The sequence below is a fragment of the Mustela lutreola genome, chromosome 5 (genome assembly GCF_030435805.1).
Source record: "Mustela lutreola isolate mMusLut2 chromosome 5, mMusLut2.pri, whole genome shotgun sequence".
Taxonomy (NCBI): domain Eukaryota; kingdom Metazoa; phylum Chordata; class Mammalia; order Carnivora; family Mustelidae; genus Mustela; species Mustela lutreola.
In genome coordinates, this window is record NC_081294.1 from 48,272,612 (window position 1) to 48,295,148 (window position 22,537).

The following is a 22,537-nucleotide window of genomic DNA, read 5'->3' on the forward strand; positions in this document are numbered from 1 at the left end:
GTACCACCATGGTTAGAGAACCTTGCTCTTAGCTTTCTTTTCATAGGGATTGATCAATTAGTTGGGCCTATAATGGGATGAATACCATGATGTCATAACCCTCCTTAATCTTCAGGGACCCTTGTATACAACTCCTTCCTCCATTAGCTCTTGGGGTGAAAGCCTCAGTCCCATTGGCTCTTATCTGCAGTACTCCAATACACTACCTCATGAGCTCCATCAATATCTAGACTTCAGGGGCGCCTGGGTGGCTCAGTGGGTTAAGCCGCTGCCTTCGGCTCAGGTCATGATCTCAGGGTCCTGGGATCGAGTCCCGCATCGGGCTCTCTGCTCAGCAGGGAGCCTGCTTCCTTCTCTCTCTCTCTCTCTCTGCCTGCCTCTCAGTGTACTTGTGATTTCTCTCTGTCAAATAAATAAATAAAATCTTAAAAAAAAAAAAAAAAAAAAAAAATATCTAGACTTCAAATCCTAATCTGGGTCAGCTGGGACGACATACTACATCAGTAGGACAAGCTTTTTCTTTCTAGATCTCCAGGATTTTTATACCACCAACTGCTTCGATGTGCTCATAGAAATTTTGGCTTCTCAACACCAAACCTCATCCCCACTAGTAATCTTAATCTCTTCCATATTTCCTGTCTCAAAAATCTGCCAACCTGTATCAAGTGTGCCCTTCCTGAACTCCCACAATTGTTTGCTTTATCATCTCTTCTTCATGTCTTTAACATGTCATCCTTAAAAAGGTACTGAGAAGTAGAGACTTAGGCAAGAGAGCCCCTAAGAGGAAGAAGGAATTTCATGTGCTATCATAGAGAGAACATTAAGACTAATTCCAGGGCTAAGCTTAGCTATACCCATTTTCCCATCTGGGCCTCTGTTTCCCCACTCTAAACAAAAGGATGGATTGAATGACCTCTCAGAGGCATTCTAGCTCCAATAGTCTATGATCCTATGGATCTGGACAGACCCACAAGTCAAAGCAGAAAAGCATGTACTGAGTAACTTAGCACTGATGACATCACTTAAATTAAGAATATGATGCTTCCAGCAGAGAGGTTGCAACATGTGACCAATAGACTTTTATGAAAAGCATGTGACTGCTTGGAATTCACTGTGGTCAAAATTCAGCACACAGAATTAGAGGGGCAAGGAATTCCAGGTACTGGTTGTCTTTATGTCATATTCAGCGCTACAATCCTAAGTCAAAAGAAAGCCAACTAGAGAAGGCAGATGGTTTCAGTGACTACCCAATGGATTGCAGGAACTGGTGTGTTGACCTTGCATAGAATCAGGAACAAGTTATAATTTAGGGACTTGTTGACCTTGTTCTGCAGTTTACCTCCTTTCTATGTCATCACTTGTTTTTGTTTTCTACCTCCCCCAGCGATCACTTCAGGAACCTGAAGAAACCATTGTCATTGCTTTGTATGACTACCAAACAAATGATCCACAGGAACTCATGCTACAGCGCAATGAGGAGTACTACCTACTGGACAGTTCTGAGATTCACTGGTGGAGAGTGCAGGACAGGAATGGGTAAGGATCTTTTTGCTGTCCCAGGACTTGAGGGGAGGTGGCAATGGAGAAAACACTGGAATGATTTGTTCTGCCTCCATCAGCATGACCCTGAGTTAGGAGAGGAGGGCAAAGGTAGAAGAAAGAGGAAGGCAGAAGTGGTTGAGGAGACCTTTCCACTTTTCAGAAGTGGTGGAGGCAGTCACTTGCTACGCTCTCCCCCCATTAAGTATTCCCAGCTCCCACACCCATCTAAAAATTCCCCAGGGTTTTTTCACTAACATCGACAAAGTAGGAGATTGGCAGCTTGTTCTACAAGGAAGAACTATTGTTCTTGAATGTTTAGATGAGACCGAAGGCACATCCCATTGTGAAATGTCTAATTGCAGTGAAAAGAAAAAGCATGTAGAAATGGTAATGATTAGTGGTTATATTAAGAAGCATCAAGAAGGAAAAAAAAAAAAAAAAGAAGAAGCATCAGGAAGAAAATACTGATGACTTAGCTATACTACCAGTCTTAGAACTAGCCATCTACATGATTCAGGGAGAAAGTTGTGCTAATACCAATTGCCCACTATGGGAGTTCTGAATGAAAAAAAATATATATATATATATATTATGAGCCTTTCTCTGATCTGAAATACAATAAAATTACTTTTGTTAATCTTCAGAGTGCTCTGGGATATATATGACTTAGATACCAGTACTTAGTTTTAAGGCATCGGATTCATGCTGCTTTATAAGGCTTTAGTTTTTCCTTTTAAAATATATCAGAGGTATTTAACCAAGCTTTGGAATATTCTCCAGAATATTACTTCAATGATAGCAATAACTCCAACACAGAAGTGTACCATAATTTAGCAATTCACTTGCTGGGCGCTCAGGTTATTTCCAGTATCTTGCAGATATTAATAGCACTGCAATGAACATCCTTATATATTAATATTACATATTATTATATATTACATATATTAATATTAATATAGTTTTAAAGCATGAGGTTATTAGTTATTTTAAAATATACAAAAGAAAAACACTCCATCACTGCAATGTTTTGATGGCCTTCATCCATGTTTTATTTAAAAAAAAAAAAGATCCATTTGTCACCATATCAGTTCCAAAAGTAATCACAACTAGCACTTTCTTGTGTATCCCAAACAAAAAAGTTACACATACACAAATGCATCCTTTCTTTGTGTATTTGGGTTTTTTTCATTCACACAAAGGTGATTTATTCTGCTTTTCACCTTGCTTTTGACCTTTAGTAATATATCTTGGAGATCTTTCCATATCTGCAGATACAAATATTTTAAAAATAATTGCATATTTTTGGAAGGTGTGCTTGTATTATAAATATTTGAATGATTTTAAATGATAGGATGTTTAGTTTCCAAGTTACTTGTTTTCTTTGTTATTTTAAACAAGGGCACGATGAAGATCTTGTATTGCTCATGCTCATGTTTCTGGGCAATTTTTTGAAAAAAAATTTGCAACATATATATTTTTGAAAATATATTTTTCTTTTGAAAAAATGTTTATCTCACATTTCTAACTATGGAACTGTTGAATCAGAACCTGTCTCAATTTTGGTAGATGATTCCCTCAAAAAGACTGCCAAATTTACATCCCCACTACCCACCAACAGTGCGTGGGAGTGTCAACACTGGGTATCACTAACCTTTAGGGGGGAAAAAAAAAGCTAATCTGATGAACAAAAAAAGAGGCACACAAATATCTTTAGGGTTAAGACTTTACTTTTCACATACACCAAAACTTGCTTTTTCAAAGCACTTTCTCTTTAAGTAACCTTATTCACGCCACTACAGGGGGAGTGGGGGAAGGGTGTAAAATATGGTTCTTTAAAGAACTGTGATCCAGGAAACAGGGTTGCTGGCTAGCTGGGAATAGACCCCAAAGCACTTCATGTGGAATCTCCCTCCCTCTCTAGCTGACTTGTGAAGGCAAGTGAGGCCTGTCACATGCCCCTCTCTTTGCCTATTATAAGGTGTCCCATATCAGAAACAGGTTTAAGACTGCCCGGTTCTACAAACACCAGAACTTACTCAGAAATTCACACCTCCACTCAACTGACATTTATCTTTTATTTTTTTAATTTGACACAGAGAGAGAGATCACAAGTAGGCAGAGAGGCAGGCAGAGAGAGAGGGGAAAGCAGACTCCCTGCTGAGCAGAGAGCCTGATGCGGAGCTCCATCCCAGGACCCTGAGATCACGACCTGAGCCGAAGTCAGAGGCTTAACCCACTGAGCCACCCAGGTGCCCCTCAACTGACATTTATTTAGCATACCTAATGTGCCAGGAAATGTCTTCTCCTAGAGTGAAACCTAGGAGTTCACCGTTTGTTCAGTGGCCTGTGGAAATGATCAGCTCTGCACTTCAAAGGCCATCAAAGAGGACACCCGAGAATCTAATTGGTGTTTTGGGAATTTCCCCAGTGTGCTTTGTAATAATGCAATATAGTGGAAAATACAGAAGATGAGGAGATAGAAGACTTTCATTTTAATATCCACTGCTCTTGCTGTAGGTCTTTGGAAAAGTCACTTAAACTTTGGGCATCCATTTTCCTTATCTATGAAATGCAGATGATAATATCAGCTCTGTCTATGTCACAAGGTTGAGGAAATTAATGAAATGCTAAAAGTGAAACGAGCTTTGTAAATTCTACATCCACATACAAATAAAGAGAATCACAATTTGTGATAATCATATTATCACATAATGTTATGTGGTTGGCATATTAGAACACAGTTATCTATTTGAAAGTAAAAATAGTATTTGATCTATTATTAGAATTGTAAACATATGGTGTGGCAAAACCAGACATAATCAAGTGGATTCCAAAAGACAGATAAAAAAGAAATAGCAAATTTTAGAACAACTTGACTTCTATCATTTGGAGCAGACTGCCTTGAACACCATAATAGGGATGATTCTGAAGCCGAGTGTTCAGTTCTCCAAGGGAAGCATGTCACTATCGACTCAGCCACGGGCCCAGGATATGAGACAGTCGTCCCATATTTGGCATCCCCATTCCTGATATCCCTACTCCTCAAAACAATGACGAATGGATAAGGAAGATGTGGTCCATATACACTATGGAGTATTATGCCTCCATCAGAAAGGACGAATACCCAATTTTTGTAGCAACATGGATGGGACTGGAAGAGATTATCCTGAGTGAAATAAGTCAAGCAGAGAGAGTCAATTATCATATGGTTTCACTTATTTGTGGAGCATAACAAATAACATGAAGGACAAGGGTTGTTAGAGAGGAGAAGGGAGTTGGGGTAAATTGGAAGGGGAGGTGAATCATGAGAGACTATGGACTCTGAAAAACAATCTGAGGGTTTTGAAGGGGTGGGGGTGGGAGGTTGGGGTACCAGGTGGTGGGTATTATAGAGGACACGGATTGCATGGAGCACTGGGTGTGGTGCAAAAATAATGAATACTGTTATGCTGAAAATAAATTAATTAATTAAAAAAAAACTTAAAAAAAATTCTGTGAGACAGATTATGCATTCCTCCCTAAACATCGTCACCAGATTTAAAAAATGGCTTTATTATATAAAAATTGAAATATGTTTTATAAAGTAAAGAGCAAGAAACTCTCTGGCATCTTTTTATAGACTGGCAGAGCTGGGAGGAATTCTATGCGGAATCTCGTGTAGATTTTACAGAGAAGGAGCCAGAGGCCCAGAGAGTAGAAGGGACATTGTTTTCACCTTGTAATATTAATTGCAGTAATGAATGTGAACTTGCTTTGAAAAATACAAGACCATACATAAATGTAAAGTATTTTGATGCGTCGATTAGTCTCTTCCATATGTCTTTGTTTATGCCCAGTTATGTATTCCTGCTCAGAAGAAACTCCCATCTCCAAATCCCGAGTGACTCTATTCTTTTTCTCCTGTTTTACCATTTACATCTGAAGGAGTTCAATTAACAACAACAACAAAATATTAGGGAGGCCCTGCATTAAAAGTTTATAATGCTGACTGGCAGTATCTTTTGGAACCTGTGGGTGGAAAGTGATTTTTTATATTATTTTGGTTTCCTGGCTATGAAATGGTAGCATGAAGTGGAAAAAATATTGATTTTCACACCCCAAAGAAAATGTTTCCTTATATAAAATAGAGACCGAACATTAATCTTTTTTCCACGAGAGGAAATTTCACGATGAGGAGAGCAACAAACAAAGCTTTTTAAGTGAAGTAGCCGCTTCTTATTTATTATGGTTCATATTTTAGTGGTGAAATCTACCTCTTTTAACAGATGGCAGATTTTCATTCTTTTTAGCTTTTATCCTATTTTAACTTTTATTCTGAAACTTTAAAATGTCTTATCATGAATGCCAAATAATGTGAGACTCCCCCATTTTCAAATGACTTTTTAGCAGATTGAACCACTTCTAAAACGGAGATGTGAAAATTTATCCTGTAATAGTCTAAACATGAATTTCCCTTTTAACAGGCACGAAGGATATGTACCAAGCAGTTATTTGGTGGAAAAATCTCCAAACAGCCTGGAAACCTATGAGTAAGAAATTTTCCTTGTTTTCTAAAAATATGGCATTACGGTCCTCCTTAGATTAGGAATAAATTATTGGTTGGGCATCTTTTTTCTTCTTGTACATTGATCCCTAAGTGAAGAGTAGAGGAACACTTTAAATAGGAGAAGGGGGCCGATGTATGTACCCACCTCGCCTTTTATCAAAGAGATGACTCTAAGATACCCACGTAGATTGGGTAAAAGGAAAAAGTTTCTTCTGGGAATCTTGTCTCACTTGAGAAGGAAAAAAGCAGTTGGAACACTGGATCAAATGCAAACTCACTTAAAACATGCTTTAAGGCAATACTTCTAATACCAAAATAGCAGACAAATAGGAATTAAATATCTGCTTAGCTTGTATGGTCTATTTCAAGTTGTCATGTATAGAAGAGTTCATATGGATATAATTTTAATGGAACTACTTAGTATTTAATAAAATCCAATTGTAATGGACAATGTACTCACCATGTATATATGCTCCCTAGCTCCGCGGCTGGAGGTCTTGATGCAATAGCATCAAGAGAACACAGAGAAGCCTCTGTGTTCACAGATCTTCCTTTCTAAATAGCACTTCCCACTGAAATAGAGTTCTTGAAGAAATGGCTTGGGGATTCAGAGTCAAGGCAGGGAAAGTACAGAATGAACTTGGAACACCTTGCACCAGAAAGTAAAGAACTACTGCCCATCTCCCAAAATATTTTAATGATGTGGACTTGTGGAATGGGCAACGAATTCAGCTTAAAATTGTTCCTTCTGGCCAAATATACAACAGTTTGAGTGTTAAAATAAGTAACAAGGGTAATGGACTACAATCCATACAATAAAATAAGAATCGATAACAAACAGATAATTTGACAGGTAAGTAAGCAAATACAAGAATAAACAAGAAAGTTCTTTCTTACCATAGACTGCCAGCTAATGAATGTAGAAGGAATGATCATGGTTAAAAGTCACCATTTGGAGGGGCGCCTGGGTGGCTCAGTGGGTTAAAGCCTCTGCCTTTGGCTCAGGTCATGATTCCAGAATCCTGGGATCGAGCTCCGCGTCAGGCTCCCTCCTCCACAGGAAGCCTGCTTCCTCCCCTCTCTCTCTCTGCCTGCCTCTCTGCCTACTTGTGATTCCACTCTCTCCGTCAAATAAATAAAATCTTTTTAAAAAGTTTCTTTAAAAAGTCACCATTTGGGGACACCTGGGTGGCTCAGTCGGTTAAGCATCCGCCTTTGGCTCAGGTCATCATCCTAGGGTCCTGGGATCCAGCCCTGCATCGGGGTCTCTGCTCAGTGGAGAGCCTGCTTCTCCTTCTCCCTCTGCTGCTCCCCCTGCTTGTGTGTGGTGTCTCTCTCTCTCTCACTGTCTCTGTCAAATAAATAAATAGATAAAATTTATTTAAACATAAATAAATAAATAAAAATCATCATTTGTAACTCAAAGCATCAACTAATTCAGGCAAGACACTTCAATGAAAATTTCACAACAAGGGAGGTGAAAGTTTGATATTTACCTAGTTTCAAAGTATCTTCTCAGAAATCACTTACTAGTAATAGAGTGGAAATATCTGGTAGACCTCCATTTTAACCAAGTTATCCAAGCTCACAACAATAACAGGACAAGACCATCCAGGCCTCCAGATATGACACACTGAGAAGGACACAACATTATTTCTGTGCTATTCCTGCCCAAACACACATAATCTGAGCTTCATTGTGAGGAAATAATAGGGAAATCCATATTCTACAAAATAACTGGTCTGTGCTCTTCAAAAATGTTAATATCATAAAAGACTCAAAAGGCTGAAAAATTGGTCTACATTGAAGGAGCCTAAGGATATGAATGTTGATTAAAGAGACTTGTAATCCTGAATTGGATCTTAAGCCATTAAAAAAAAAAAACAAAGTAGGGGCACCTGGGTGGCTCAGTCGGTTAAGTGCCCAGCTCTTGATTTCAGCTCAGGTCATGATCTCAGAGTTGTGAGATCAAGCCACATGTTGGGCTCCATGCTAGGCATAGAGCCTGCTTAAAATTCTCTCTCTCCCCCTCTCCTTCTGCCTCTTCCCCCCACCTTGCTCTCTCTCTTCCTCCCTTCCCCCCACCCCCCAAAAATTGTCAAAACACATTATTGGGATAATGGATATATTTGAATAAAGTCTGAAATCAGATTACAGTATTGCACCAATGTTAAATTTCCTGATTTTGGTAATGATACTGTATTTATATAAGTATATATTATATTTCTTAGAAATACATTCTGAAGTACTTAGGAGTAAAAGTCTATTCTCAAATGGTTTGGAAAACATATATATGCATTTGTCTATTCAGAGGGAATGGTAAAGCAAACACGTAAAATGTCAGAAATTAGTTCATCTGGGTCAAGTGTATATAGGTGTTCTTTTATAGTATTTTATAACATTTCTATACATTTGAAAATTTTTAAGATGAAAAATGTTCAAGTCCTCACCAAATGTAAGATGCCAGGGTTGAAGAATATTACCTGATGAAGACTTCCATTAACTTATTTGAGCTCTTCTTAGTTCAAAGGTGGTCAAGTTATTCTTTGCTGAAATTCTAACAGACTCTGTAATGAAGAGCCATCATTTTCTGGAGAGTCTCTCAATCAGAAAGTAGCTTTGATCAAGTATGTGTGAGTAGCCCCTCCCTCTGCTAACGGCAGAGTCATTGGTTCCAAGAATACTTGAGCACCAATGAAACGTGTAGGAAATAGAATAAAATTCTTTCCTTTTTTTTTTTTTTATAGTCAATGCATTTAGAAAAAAAATAGGCATTTATTTAAAATGATCACTAAGTTGGGAAGTTTTGTTTGCTTTTGCTTTTAATCAGACTCTCATCATTTATAATGGAGGGGGCAAACTCATAATTCTAGCAGAGTATAAATTACTAGAGAGGGGTGGAGCCTGGGGCAAATAAAAAAAGATATTCCTTCTCCCAAAGGTATTTTAGGTCATAAACAAAAGAAAACAAAACACTGGACCATAGAAGCAAAACTGTCTGTGAGCCCTATTTATTCTATACACTGTTGGTTTGCATTTTTCAGATTATGGGATCACCACTAGAGAATAATATGACTCACAAGCAAACATCGAGACATTTAGAACTCTGTGTGTGTGTGTGTGTGTGTGTGTGTGTATGATACCCAATATGATGATTTTTTTTTTAATCCGTGAACTTAATATTGTCTAGTTTCAAGTGACATCTGCATAAGAACTCAAAAAGGTACCATCTGGGAGCATAATCATGCTTTGGTATATCCATTGATTGGCTTCAGGTCTCCTGCCCTGATTTGGGGGCATAACCTCGGGCAAGTTTCCTCACGAGGCTGGATCTTAGATCTCTTTCCTTTAAAATGAAGGGTCAGGGACGCCTGGGTGGCTCAGTTGGTTAAGCGGCTGCCTTCGGCTCAGGTCATGATCCCAGCGTCCTGGGATCGAGTCCCGCATCGGGCTCCTTGCTTGGCGGGGAGCCTGCTTCTCCCTCTGCCTCTGCCTGCCACTCTGTCTGCCTGTGCTTGCTCTCACTTCTCTCTCTATGACAAATAAATAAAATTAAAAAAAAATTCTTTAAAATGAAGGGTCAGACAAGATGAAGGAGGCACCTAACTGGCATTCCCTCCCCCTCCTGAGCTCAGGGTAGACATCACTCTTAGTGACACACGTACCCACTGAGCTCAGGTGTGCAGCTTTAGACAGCTATGACTAATTGTTCAGAGCATGCACATGAGATGAAGCGTATTTGCCATCCCTCAGCTGGATAAGTTACAAGAGCCCCCCGAGGTATAAAGTACCATTCAGTTGCGTGATGTTCTAAAGCTCAGGCACATCCACTAATTCCCTAATTTGTAGCTGCTTTCTAGTAGCCACACAAGTTTGATAAGTAATGTTCCTTCCCCACCCAGAACTTCTCTCCTCTGGGGTTTATACTTTCCTGAAACTGATTGTTAACTGATGATCTTTCTATCCCCTCTTATCTAATCAGTAGCTAAGGAAGCCAGGTGGTGGCTCAAGCATTATCAGCAACATTCAAAAACTTCACCTCTAAAAATCCCTCATAGTCTTCTTACCATTTTGTAGTTTTTTTTTTTATCAGACCTCAAAATTGTAAAAATAATATAATTACTTTGCAGAAGATCTTGAAAACCAGTCTAAAAGAGGAAAATCCCACAATTGCCTTACAAGACTAAACTTTCAAATTTGTGCTCAGTTTTTATAGCTGTCCTAGCATCATCCTACTTATAACCACCCACTGACTTACAGAATGGAAAAGGTGAAGGTTTTCTAAAGTTTTATTACGGAAAATTTCCAAATGCACAAAAGTAAGGAGAATACATAATGAACCTCCATATACCCAAAACCCAAATTCAAAAATTATTGATACTTTACCAATTCTGATTCATTTGTTCCCCTCCAATTAGACATTTTATTACCTGCCTTTGTTTTTGAGTTGGAAAGCACTGGCACAGAGAGAAAAGAACCATGTCATTTTCTAGCATTATCTTTTACAAGTAAATAATAAAAAAAATTCAACTGTCATTGACATATGACTTTTTCCTGCTTTTAGGTGGTACAATAAGAGTATCAGCCGAGACAAAGCTGAAAAACTTCTTTTGGACACAGTAAGTCTCCTTAACCTATCTTTTGACTTAAGATAAAATGAACTGTGCTCTTTTTTCCAGCCACGCTGTCGTTTATGCCAGTGCGGTAAGCTGACATACTGGGTTACAGTGGTTTTCGTGTCCAGAGGAAATATTCTGGGGATTTTTAGAAACTAGCATATAATAGGATAAGAAACTTGGGGAGCATCCAAGGTCTTGGCATTGACATGCAACTGTGACAACAGGTAGGGTGGCCTTTCCAGCCACGATGCCTGACCCCAGGGAGTCCTGGGGCTAGCTTGCCTTGCCTGCTTCCCTGGTGAGGTCAGGGGTGAGTGTGACTTAGATACTACTTGGTTGGGTTGTGTGTCCAGAAGAAATACATCCCTTGTTTCAACTTTTTTTTAATGCACCAGTTCTTAAGAACCATGCAGTATAAGTAGTAGGACTGGTCTTGCCCAGCGATGTCAGAATAAAAGGAGAGAGGGACGAGAAAAGAGAAAGCAGGATGCGGTGGGGAAAGTACAGGTCCCAGTACTCTCTCACCAACACAGTGGGTGATCTGGGGGATGTTTCTTCTTCCTGGACCTTAGTTTCTCAATGAGTACAGGACAAGTGTTGGATTAAGTCAGTGATGACAGTTACCCAGTACTCATGCTGTTACCCTTTGCTCCTGATCTTATATGACACCATTGCTCATGGTGTATGGCTTTGGAATCCTTCACAACATGGGGTTCCAGGCAGCTGCCATCATGTGACCGGCACCCAAGGCAAGCCTTCTCTGCCTGGACCAGAAGGCCATTTGTTATTCCAGGACAGCGCCTCTCCAATATCTGTGTTGATGGCTCGCTTTTTTGTGGTCGGTTTTCAATTTCTAATTTGTCACGCACTTATATTTTATAAAAGAAATGAAAATGAACTACTAGAAAAAATAAAGAAGCAAAGACACAAAAAATGCAAGTTCAGTTTTAGATTAGTCTTAGATTCATTAGACATAAAATTACTCTGATTACTATGAAAAAAATTTCTAAATGCCTACTCTCAATTTCTCTTTTTGTGTGGTGGCAGACCAGCAACAGTGTGCCAACTGGCACCCATCCGCAGACCGCACTTTGAGCAGCACTGAAAATTGCATATTTATGCCTCTTTCAGAGAAACCAAATGCATGGAGTTATTGAGAAAAGGTCTTCCACAGAGCAGTCAATGAATTTACCAGCATATGTGACTAGAGCAGTTGTTCTCAGGATTGTTTGCACATTAGAATCCCCTGGGAAACATGTTTTTAAAATACCAATGCCCAAGCCCCACCCCAGATTAATTAAATCAGAATATCTAGTTGGTAGGATCTAGGCATTAGCAATTCAGAGAAAAATCTCTCCAGATGAGTCTGATATTCAGACGATGCTAATGACTTGTGCCCACCACTAGCCTCACTGGTGACACCAGTACAGTATGTACGAGTTAATGAAAGCATTAGTCTCTCTGTGCCAAAATGTCAACCCTATTCCTGCCATTTCACCATATAACATTTTCCAGTTTGGATCTTAAGGTTTTCCTATCTTTAGGGATTATATTTTATTTTTATTTTTATTAGAGCTTTTATTTATTTATTTAAATAAATTTATTTACTTACTTAAATAAATAAATAAAATCTCTAATAAAGAGGGAGAGTGAGCAGGAGAGAGAGAGAGAGAACGAGCAGGGGGAGCAGCAGGCAGAGGGAGAGAGAGAAGCAAGTTCCTCACTGAGCAAGGGGACCAATACAGGGCTCCATCCCAGAACCCTGGAACCATGACCTGAGCTGAAGAAAGACGCTTAACGGACTGAGCCACCCAGACACCCTATCTTTTTTTTTTTTTTTAAAAACATTTTATTTATTTATTTGACACACAGAGATCACAAGTAGGCAGAGAGGCAGGCAGAGAGAGAAGAGGAAGCAGGCTCCCTACAGAGCAGAGAGCCCGACATGGGACTCGATCCCAGGACGCTGGGATCATGACCTGAGCTGAAGACAGAGGCTTTTAACCACTGAGCCACCCAGGCGCCCACCCTATCTTAAAGAATTTTAAATTAAATTGCTGATCTTTCCTGCACAGAATACAGGTTGGGTGACCAACTCATCTTGGTCAGCCTGGGTCCCAGCTGAGAGTCCTGTGTCCAGGAATCCCTTACCCTGCTCAGTCCTGCGCAAACTAGGACAGCTGGTCACCCAACCCAATAGCCACTATTTGCACAGTGGTTAAGGATGAGCCACAAAGAAGGGGACCCAGGACCATGCCAGGGAGGGAATGAAAGGCTGTGATGGGAAGGTGGAGGGGTGATGAATGTTATCAAAGAATAATTTAAAGGCACACAGTTAATTATTATCATGCTATGTACTTTTGTAGAAAGGGAAACTGGTAACAGATTGATTCATCCTATCAAAGGCAAAAATAGAATTTCTAAAAGAGGAAAGGTGGTGAGGAGAAGGAAAACCCACAATCATACCGGTAGCAATGAACCCCATCTTCTTTGATTAAGTTGTCGATTAGCAAGCAGCGAGCCTAGAGGACAAGGTGAGATGTTCTGCCCTTCGGCAACTTGTTCTCATAAAGACAGGAAGCTCAGTTGTTTATGGACTTCCCAAAGGACTCTGTGCTTACCAGGGAGTGAGGCACAAGAGGCCGCCCGTGTTCTGGCCGCCGCTGTCTGTGTCTCTGTTAGCGGCCACCTCACCTACGCTGTGTGCACACCATTTCCTTCATTACGATCGCTGGCTATAAACTCGAATACTTTACCATTTTGCTGAGCGCAAGATGAAGCCCTTAGGGGTACTTGAGACAGGATCTTTGGGTCTCAGTAAGCTTTAAACTCTGCTGGGAAACAAGACAAACTAGAGAGTTAGAGGACAATCCAAGGTAAACTATGAGTGTGAGGCAGGCTTTCAGTGACCTTGGAGCTCAGACGAGATTCCAAGGAGTCACATCTCATGGGAGGGGAGAATAATTGAGCTGAGTCATGGATGGATTCTGGTTTCTCCTTGGTTCCACATCAGCTCAGCACTTAAGATTACATCCTGTGATCCCCAGGAGGTCATGCATTAGAATCAACCGGAAACTCTTTAAAATCCAGAATCCGAGTGGGCCCTGCCCCAGAGCTAGAATCAGAATCTCCAGAGTTAGTCCCTGGGCATCTGTATTTTTTTCCAAGTCAAACTTGTGATGCCTGGGCAGCCGGCTCAGCTCTGAGCTCCCCAGCCTGTGTTATCGGATAACACAGTAAAGCCTGACCAATGAGAACTAACTGAGAGGATTGCAGAATTAATTAAAACCTTGAATTATAATGTTTGAGCGAGTGCAGTTGTGTTATTTTCAATCACACGTTGGTTCATGAAGTGTTACCCCTGAAGCACTTGAAACAACCCACATGAATGACAAGTGGAAGAGGTTTTCTGTTTTATAGCAGTACTTTGGAGACACTTAAACACATTTTGCTTGCTGGAGCACTTGAAACATTCCTCCCTGCTCCTATTCCGAATACTTCACCTCCTTGGGTAATATAAGGGCAAACTTCAGTGAGTCCCTGTATTGTCTACTGCTTGAAACAAAAGCAGAATTGTTTCCTGAGTGTGCTTAGTATCTGTATGACAAGCATAGGACCCTGAAGAGGTGGACTCATATATTTTTATTAACTAGACCTCCTGACATACGGCCCCATCCATAGTGCTCCACTAGGATGTAAAGGCTTTATCTTCCTGCTGCACCTGGAAAACCAAACTGGATTTATGACAAAGCAGTTGCTCAATAAATAGTTATTGAATGAAAGAATACATCAAATGCTTCACAAGGGTTTTTCCATTAACAACATACTTAGGGGTGCCTGGGTAGCTGGGTTAAGCCTCTGTCTTCAGCTCAGGTCATGATCTCAGGGTCCTGGGATCAAGCCCCACATCAGGCTCTCTGCTCAGCAGGGAGCCTGCTTCCTCCTCTCTCTCTACCTGCCTCTATCTCTACTTGTGATCTCTGTCTGTCAAATAAATAAAATCATTAAACAGAACAAAACAAAACAAAAACAACCATGCTTAAAGAGAATCTGGCTGATTGGGAGCATCACTGGGGGATCTTTTTAAAAATACAAATTCCAAACTCCAGCCCTCACCAGGAAGAAGCTCTGGACGTGGCCCCCAGGCAGTTCTCCTGGGACTTACCCCAGTTGGGAACCACAGAAAGGCATCTCTTATACCATCCAATCAACTTCTCAGATAATACCACCTCTAAGAAGCCTCTCATGCTTTCCCTCTCCCTGGCCATGGAATGTGGTGGCCTGGCCTTGGAACCCTTATGGTGCAATGTCATTATTTCTCCAGTGGTACTGTTCTCACTCTGCCTTGGGTCTCAGGAATTTCTCTTCTGTCTTAACCCATTTAGGTAGAGGGTAAATTCCTTGGGAGCAGGTATTCCATACCTTACAGCCTCACACACAATGGGTGACCTGAATTACAGGCAGTAGCCTAATTCCAAGGCATTGGTTTATCTTATTTCAAAGATGTCATTAAAGATGCGATATTGATTTAATAATGGATTTATTTCAGGAGAAGAAAACAACCAGCTCCGGAATGTGTCAGTGACATTCTCCTAAGTGTAATGCCACACGACAGGCTATGAATTATCAGTCTGGCTTGTGCAGTAACCTACCCTGTGTGTTGAGATTACCTTCTGTAAACTCACCTCTAAATCATATGGGCAGAACGAAGGCAACAGACTCCTAATAAGTCAACATATCTCAGATAAAGGCAAACAGTAGAATTAATACTTCCAACAGATGGTGTAACATAGCATGTGACAATAATAACAATAGCCCTAACAGTCCTTATTCTGGCAGATTCCAGGAAATCTTCTATGTGCTTTAATTCTCCCAACAACTGTACATTTTATAGATGAGGAAACCAAAGCTCATATATTTAATCAGGAAATACCTGGAATTCACAGAATTACAGGCTGGTAAAGTAAGAATTCCATTTAAAGAACATTTGTGTTACCGAAGAGTGAACTGAGGCCAAGTTCGGAGTGTGAGTCGGTGGCATGGTTCTGGACTAGAGGGTGGGTACGTGCACACACAAACCCACAGATGGGCGTGCACGCATGCGCGCACGCGCACGCGCGCGCGCACACACACACGCGGTAGTAAGGAAATATATGAGTTAACTTGTATTCTCCCATCCCCATAATTCCCATCAAATATATTTCACCACCTCCATGACATTTTTCCCTATTGTTGCCTCTTTATTTTTCTAGGTAAATTAGTATAAGGTAAACTGAGAACTTGAAAGTGTCCCAAGGGAATGAGGGCCCCCCTTCGGCTGTATTGTACAAGTCAGTGCCCCTTTGCATGGTGGCAATGTGAGCAAATACCCTTTAAGCTCCAGTGTTCTTGGTGGTTGTGACTTCCTCTGAGCGAGCCCCTTACAGGAAGTAGGTGGTAAAGCACATTCTAGATGCCTCGCTTTCCTCAGAACTCTAGACTGCCTCAGCCACAGACCAGAGTTTCCTGTCACCTCACTGAATGTTACTTAGAGCAGCGACGACGGGGGAAGGGCTCTGAGCCTCCCATGCTCAGCTGAGCTGACTGCAAACCTCACCTCCCCTTTTTCTCACATCTGTGGATTACTCTTGTTAACAGTTGGACCCCACTCTGATCACAGTTTTATAAAATAGTAATAATGGCTTCTTTGGAGGAATTAGAACAACAATAAAACATTCCTAATTAAATAGATGTTTGCACTCCCCTCTTTATAGACACTTGATAAACATCTGCATTTGTTTTATTGTTGTTGTGAGGCTTGTTTTTTTGTTGGTTTGTTTATTTCTTCCCATTTTAGAATAACTTAGATTTGTAGACAGAATCTTCCTCTGCTAAAGTTTGGTTTCTTCCTGCCTTAAGATGAACCCATCACATTCCACTTAGGCAAGAGAAAAAGCTGCAGTATTCGGCAAAGGGGGAAATCTCTGAAGACAAACTCTGCTACATGTAGCGCAGGGATGACTATCACAAACGTGATATCAAGCAAAAGAAGCCAGATGTGGATTCACTTTTCACAGTAGCCGCAAGGTGGGAACAGCCCAATGTCTGTCCCTTGATGAACGGATAAACAAAATGTGGTATGGTCATATGATGGAAGGTTATTCAGCCATAAAAAGGAACAAAGTACTGATACACACTACAACTTGGATAAATCTTGTAAACAACATGTCAAGTGAAAGGAGCCCAGTGCAAAAGACCACCTATTATATTATTTCATTTACATGAAATGTCTAGAATAGGCAAATCTATAGAGATAGATAGAAAGCATATTAGTGTGGCAGGGGTGCCAAAAAACAGAGGTATATTTGGGGAGTAATGGAAATGTTCTAAAATTAGATTAAATGGCACAACTCTATCAGTTTACTAAAAATTATTGGATTGTATGTTTGAACTGGGAGCATTTCATAGTATGTAAATTATGCTTCAAAAGCTATTTTATTTTTTTAAGGATTTTATTTATTTATCTGACATAGAGAGAGAGAAGAGATCACAAGTAGACAATGAGGCAGGCAGAGAGAGAGAGGGGAGGCAGGCTCCCTGCTGAGCAGAGAGCCCGATGTGGGGCTCGATGCCAGGACCCTGGGACTGTGACCACAGCCGAAGGCAAGGGCTTAACATACTGAGCCATCCAGGGGCCCCTCAAAAGCTATTTTAAAATCAAATGAGCTAATCTGGGATTTTTGATGTCATATAGATCGCCTTTATTTTAGAAATCAAATAAGCTACCAACCCTAAAGGGGAAAAAATTCAAATGCTTGGAAAATCAAGTTTTGGGTTTTTTTTTGTTTTAGAAAAAAAAAAAACTTTTTTAAAGATTTTATTTATTTACTTGAGAGAGAATGAGTGAGAGAGAGCATGAGAGAGGAGAAGGTCAGAGGGAGAAGCAGACTCCCCAAGGAGCTGGGATCCTGATGTGGGACTCGATCCTGGAAGTCTGGGATCCTGACCTGAGCCGAAGGCAGTCGCTCAACCAACTGAGCCACCCAGGTACCTGAAAAATCAAGTTTTTAAAGGAGGATTTGTAAGCAAATGTTAAAAGGGTCTTTAAAATTTCACTGGATAAATGGTTTACATTTATATCTGAGAAACGGAAAATAAGAATCTGTTTAGCACTCATCTGCTCTCACCATGTCCAAGATTCTGCACAGAACACATTGTGGGTAATGTAGGATGCTAACTACAGGCTCAAGATCTTATATTCCTCCAGGAAGATTATAATGGATTTTCTTAGATTTAAAAAAGAAATCATGAAATAAAAATGATTAAAATAAATTCTATGTGAACAAAGAATATTAGGACTGTTTTAGGATGTCTTAGAAAAAAGAAATCCAGTAGCTTTCTGCATTTTCCTCAATTCTTGCCCTGTTTTCAGGCAGCAGTCAGAGGAACCCAAATTTACAACCTTAGGATAGGGAGACCACAGCTAAGCAAGAAGGACCTGAAGATTCAGGTCTCAGCTTCAAATTTCTTTTTTCTCCCACAGTTTTAATAGAGATATGACTGATAAATATGTATGTATATATTTATACATATATACATATATGTATATTTATACATATGTATATATACATATATGTATATATACACATCCACATCTTTATATGTATATATACACATATATGTGTATATATACTTATGTATATACATATATACATACATGCATATGTATATATACATATATGTATATTTATCTGTATATATGTATATAAATATATAGATATATGTATATTTATCAGTATATATATACATATGTGTGTAATGAGTTTAAGGTGTACAATGTAATAATTTGATATCTATATATAGCAAAATGATTAATATAATAAGTTTCATTAATATCCATGACTACACATAGTTACAGATTGTTTTCTCCTGTGATGAGAATGTTTAAGATCTGTTCTCCTAGCAACTTTCAAATAGAAAGTACAATACTGTTAGCTATTGTCATCAGTCTGGACCTCGCTTTCCAGGTCTTATTTACCTTATAACTGGAGGTTTATACCTTTTGGCCCCCTTCATCCAATTCCCCCACCTTCCATCCCCCCTCTGATTTTCAAAATAGATTCTTGAAATCCCAGAAGAGATAAGAAGAGTTTTGGGAGTTTCACATTTATGTGGTAAATTATAGGTTTGACAAGAATGCACAATGATATAAGGGCCAGTTGTCTCCAGCCCCCTCCCCCACCAACTCCCCTGCTCCCAACACACACACCCCTGTAGGTTTAGGGCCAAGTTAGAGGTAGCAGGTTATATTTCTGGATGAGCTTTCTAACTTTTAATGCTATTTTGAGAGTGAGAGACTACTCGTCGGGTCTATTGTAAGTAAGAGCTACATGTCCAGTTGAGTCAATGGCAACCAAAGCTGGATGTCTATAAGAATCACATGTTGAGCTTCTAGAAAGTTCAGGAACCAGGGTGCCAGTCCTAGAGATTCTAAGTGTGTAGGTAAGGGGTGAAACATGGTTCACTGTCTGTTGTTGTTTTGGTGTTTGTCTTGTTCTATGTCTCAGTTTCTTCAGATGACAGTGATAATCAACAAAGTGTGGGACACAGGGGTATAGAGAATTAAGCCAGAGCCATAGTCCTCAACTGGGATGATTTTGTCCCCCAAGGAACACTTGGCAGGGTCTGACATCCAGTTGCTAGAGGCCAGGGATGTTGTTAGACATCTTAAAATGCTGGGATTCTAGGAGTCAAACAATTAGCATGGCCATCTGTGTATCTTGCTTTTATTGTGTGTAGACAATCCACTTTGGAGCTTGGGGAAACAACTCACATTGTTCTAAATTGCATGTGCTTTGCTCTGTGTGCTACCAGTATGTGTGGCACACACATGAGCCTCATGTGTTTCGCTGGCCTTCACCTGAGGCCCTCACCATGTTGAAGCTGAGTAGATCATAATAACAGTTTTTGCAAAAATTACCAGCACAGATTTACAGTTGGATAGGAACAGAGCATTAGACATGAAGTACTCCAGACAGAGTTCATATTTAAAGTTCCCACCAGGAATGAACACATTGGCATATGCATTTGCTTGTACTTTTTCCATCAGCACTGGCAAAACTGTTGGGGGTGGCGGGGGTGAAGAGTATATTCTTGGAGCCTTCCCTTCTCTCTGCTTCCCTCATTAGACGAGGAACTTCACGGTGCCACAGCAAAATCAGCACTCGAGAAAGGAGCTAATACACACTTTCCCATTAAGGAACTGATGAAGCTTCAAGATCAGAAAGCTTTGTGCCCTTGGAGAGAAATGGAGAAGTGGCTTCTAACATGTGTTGAGGGGCGGTATTATGGAACCGTGTAAGGAACATGAGCTTTGCTCACTGGCCACATTCAAGGTTCGAAGCCCAGGTCTGCCAACTGCTAGCTATGGACTATGAGAAAGCCACCTCAGCCCTGTGGCACTCAGTGTCCTCATCAGTAAACTGAGGATATAAAATCTAGATTGCATGTTGTAGTGAGGGGTGGGTAACATCTGTACAAGCCTGGTATGTGGGGAGCCCCAAAAGAACAGAGCTCCATTTATCTGTCTTCATTCCCTGCTTACGTCATCACTAGAAGTCTCTGATCCACGATAGGACCCTCAGGAAATACCTGTTCAATGAAAAATGAAATGGTAGCCAGTATTGCTGAAAGTGTGCTCTGTGTGAAGCTGACATATTGTCTTTTGTCCTTTCACAGACAAGCCAGTGGAGCTGGAAGCATGCGGCTGGTTTCCTGGGATCACTAACCCTCTGTATTTTCTAACCATTCTAGGGCAAAGAAGGAGCCTTCATGGTACGAGATTCCAGGACCCCGGGAACATACACCGTGTCTGTTTTCACCAAAGCCATTGTAAGGTATGGTGCCAAGTCAGCTCACTAGAAATGGTGTGCTTTCCCTGATCCCTCTGAGAAAGCCGAGGTCAGGGAGGCGAAGGACAGAGCTGAAGTCGTTTCGCTAGAAAGTAACAGAACTGGGTCCAGACCCCAGGTTCTCTTCTCAGTTAGCACTCCTGAGTGCAGAGCTCTAAAGAAATAAAGTATTTGAGCTGCAGATGATGAGTTTATAATATAACCCACAGCTAACAGAGAAGATACTTTCAGACAGAAGTGAGAAGATCGGGTATTAGTTCTGGCGTGGCTAATAAAGCTCCCTACCATTTACTGAGTCCTTACCATGTGCCAGAATGTTATTGTTTCTGATCCTAACAAGTTCCGAAGGCAGGCATTACTATGATCCTTCCATAATAGGAAAGAACAAGGCTCAAAGAGCAGATGGCAACTCACGTGGCCAGGCCAGCGTCATGCTCCAGCCGGCTGACTCAAGACCCTACTTGTCTCCCCTCTCTGTACCTCAGTTTCCTGCTTGGTAAAACAAATGTCCAAGAGCCTCTCCAGGTCTCAAATTCTCTTCTAATTAAAAAATAAGTAAGAAAAAAGAAGTTTGTCAATGCGTAAGGTCCAGTAAGAATTAAGGGAAAAGAGAAAAAATAAGGCATCCCTTCTTGGAGAAGAAGGGCATAAGCAAGAAACTTGGAGCAAGAGCAGGGCCCGGTGGAAAAGAAGGTTGCTGCCCAGGGATGGAAAAGCAGACAATGCACGTCACAGAGGGGCTGTGCCTCTGCCATGGCTGTGGACAATGGGGACAGTCACCTGCAGCTCCATGAGATAGGATGGAGAAGGAATGAGAAAGAAAGTCTATGCTGAGGGTGTCCAAGACCATGTCCAGGTTCAGTGATCCACTGCAAAGACTCATGGGACTCAGTATATAGTCAGTCATACTCAAGGCTAAGATTTATTATAGCAGAAGAAGACAAAACAAAAGCAGCAAAGGGAGAAGACACATGGGGCAAAATCCAGAAGGAGGCAAACATGAGCTTCCAAGAGTCCTCTCCCTGCGGAGTCACACAGGACATGCTTTATGCCTCCTGCAACAAGCTTTGACAAGGGTAAAATGGGGTCTACCAGGGAAGTTCATGAGAGACTCAGAGCTCAAGGTTTTCAATGGGGACTGGTCACCTAGGCACCTTCTGCCTAGCACATAGCAAAATTCCATTATCTCAGAAGCAAAGCAGGCATGGAACATAAACCACAGCAATTTAGGAACAGCCATCCTTATCAGTTAGACAGTGGTAAGAGCCCTTCCTAAATCCCAGTTCTCAAGTGCCAGCCACGGGGCAACCTTGCAAGCAGGCCTTTCTAAAGAGAGCATTCAGAGCTGTTCAGTTAACTCTTTGCTCTGTAAAGTCACATAAGTGCTAAGGGTCCAGAATGTTCCCTTCTCGTCTGCTCCACACAGCAGAGGAGGCAAGCATGTAGCGCACACGAGAACGTTCCCCACTTCATGGCTATAGAGGAAGCATCACCAGCCCATCATGGCACTGACTCTAATTGGGACTAGATGCAGCCTCCGAGTCCTTCTTACCCCAGCACCCAGGGCCATCCTGTCAAAACGAACACACAAGTTAAAATACACCTGCCATCCTTCTGAGAGGGTAAAAAATAAATTTAATAGGGGTCTGATACTGGTAGACATGTTTGTGCCTAAATATTGCTTATTAATAACCACTGCATTTATGTTTCTTCTGTTTCAGTGAGAACAACCCCTGTATAAAGCACTATCACATCAAAGAAACAAATGACAACCCCAAGCGTTACTATGTGGCTGAGAAGTATGTGTTTGACTCCATCCCTCTCCTCATCAATTATCACCAGCATAATGGAGGAGGTGAGTGCTAAAGGATGAGGCTGGGGGGATCCCTCGTAGGGAAACTTGGAGAAAAAAATGACAAACACCCCACCAGGTTTCTTCA

At 40.8% G+C, this 22,537-nt stretch overlaps 1 protein-coding gene across 1 annotated transcript in view; it reads left to right on the top strand.

Moving 5' to 3' along the window:
* Positions 1–22,537, top strand: part of ITK (IL2 inducible T cell kinase) — a 71,093-nt gene that overhangs the window by 30,589 nt on the left and 17,967 nt on the right. The window contains exons 6-10 of the mRNA XM_059174149.1: positions 1,385–1,536; positions 6,006–6,071; positions 10,653–10,707; positions 20,500–20,582; positions 22,319–22,452. Coding sequence (XP_059030132.1) covers positions 1,385–1,536; positions 6,006–6,071; positions 10,653–10,707; positions 20,500–20,582; positions 22,319–22,452 — 490 coding nt within the window. The remainder of the gene's footprint in view (positions 1–1,384; positions 1,537–6,005; positions 6,072–10,652; positions 10,708–20,499; positions 20,583–22,318; positions 22,453–22,537) is intronic.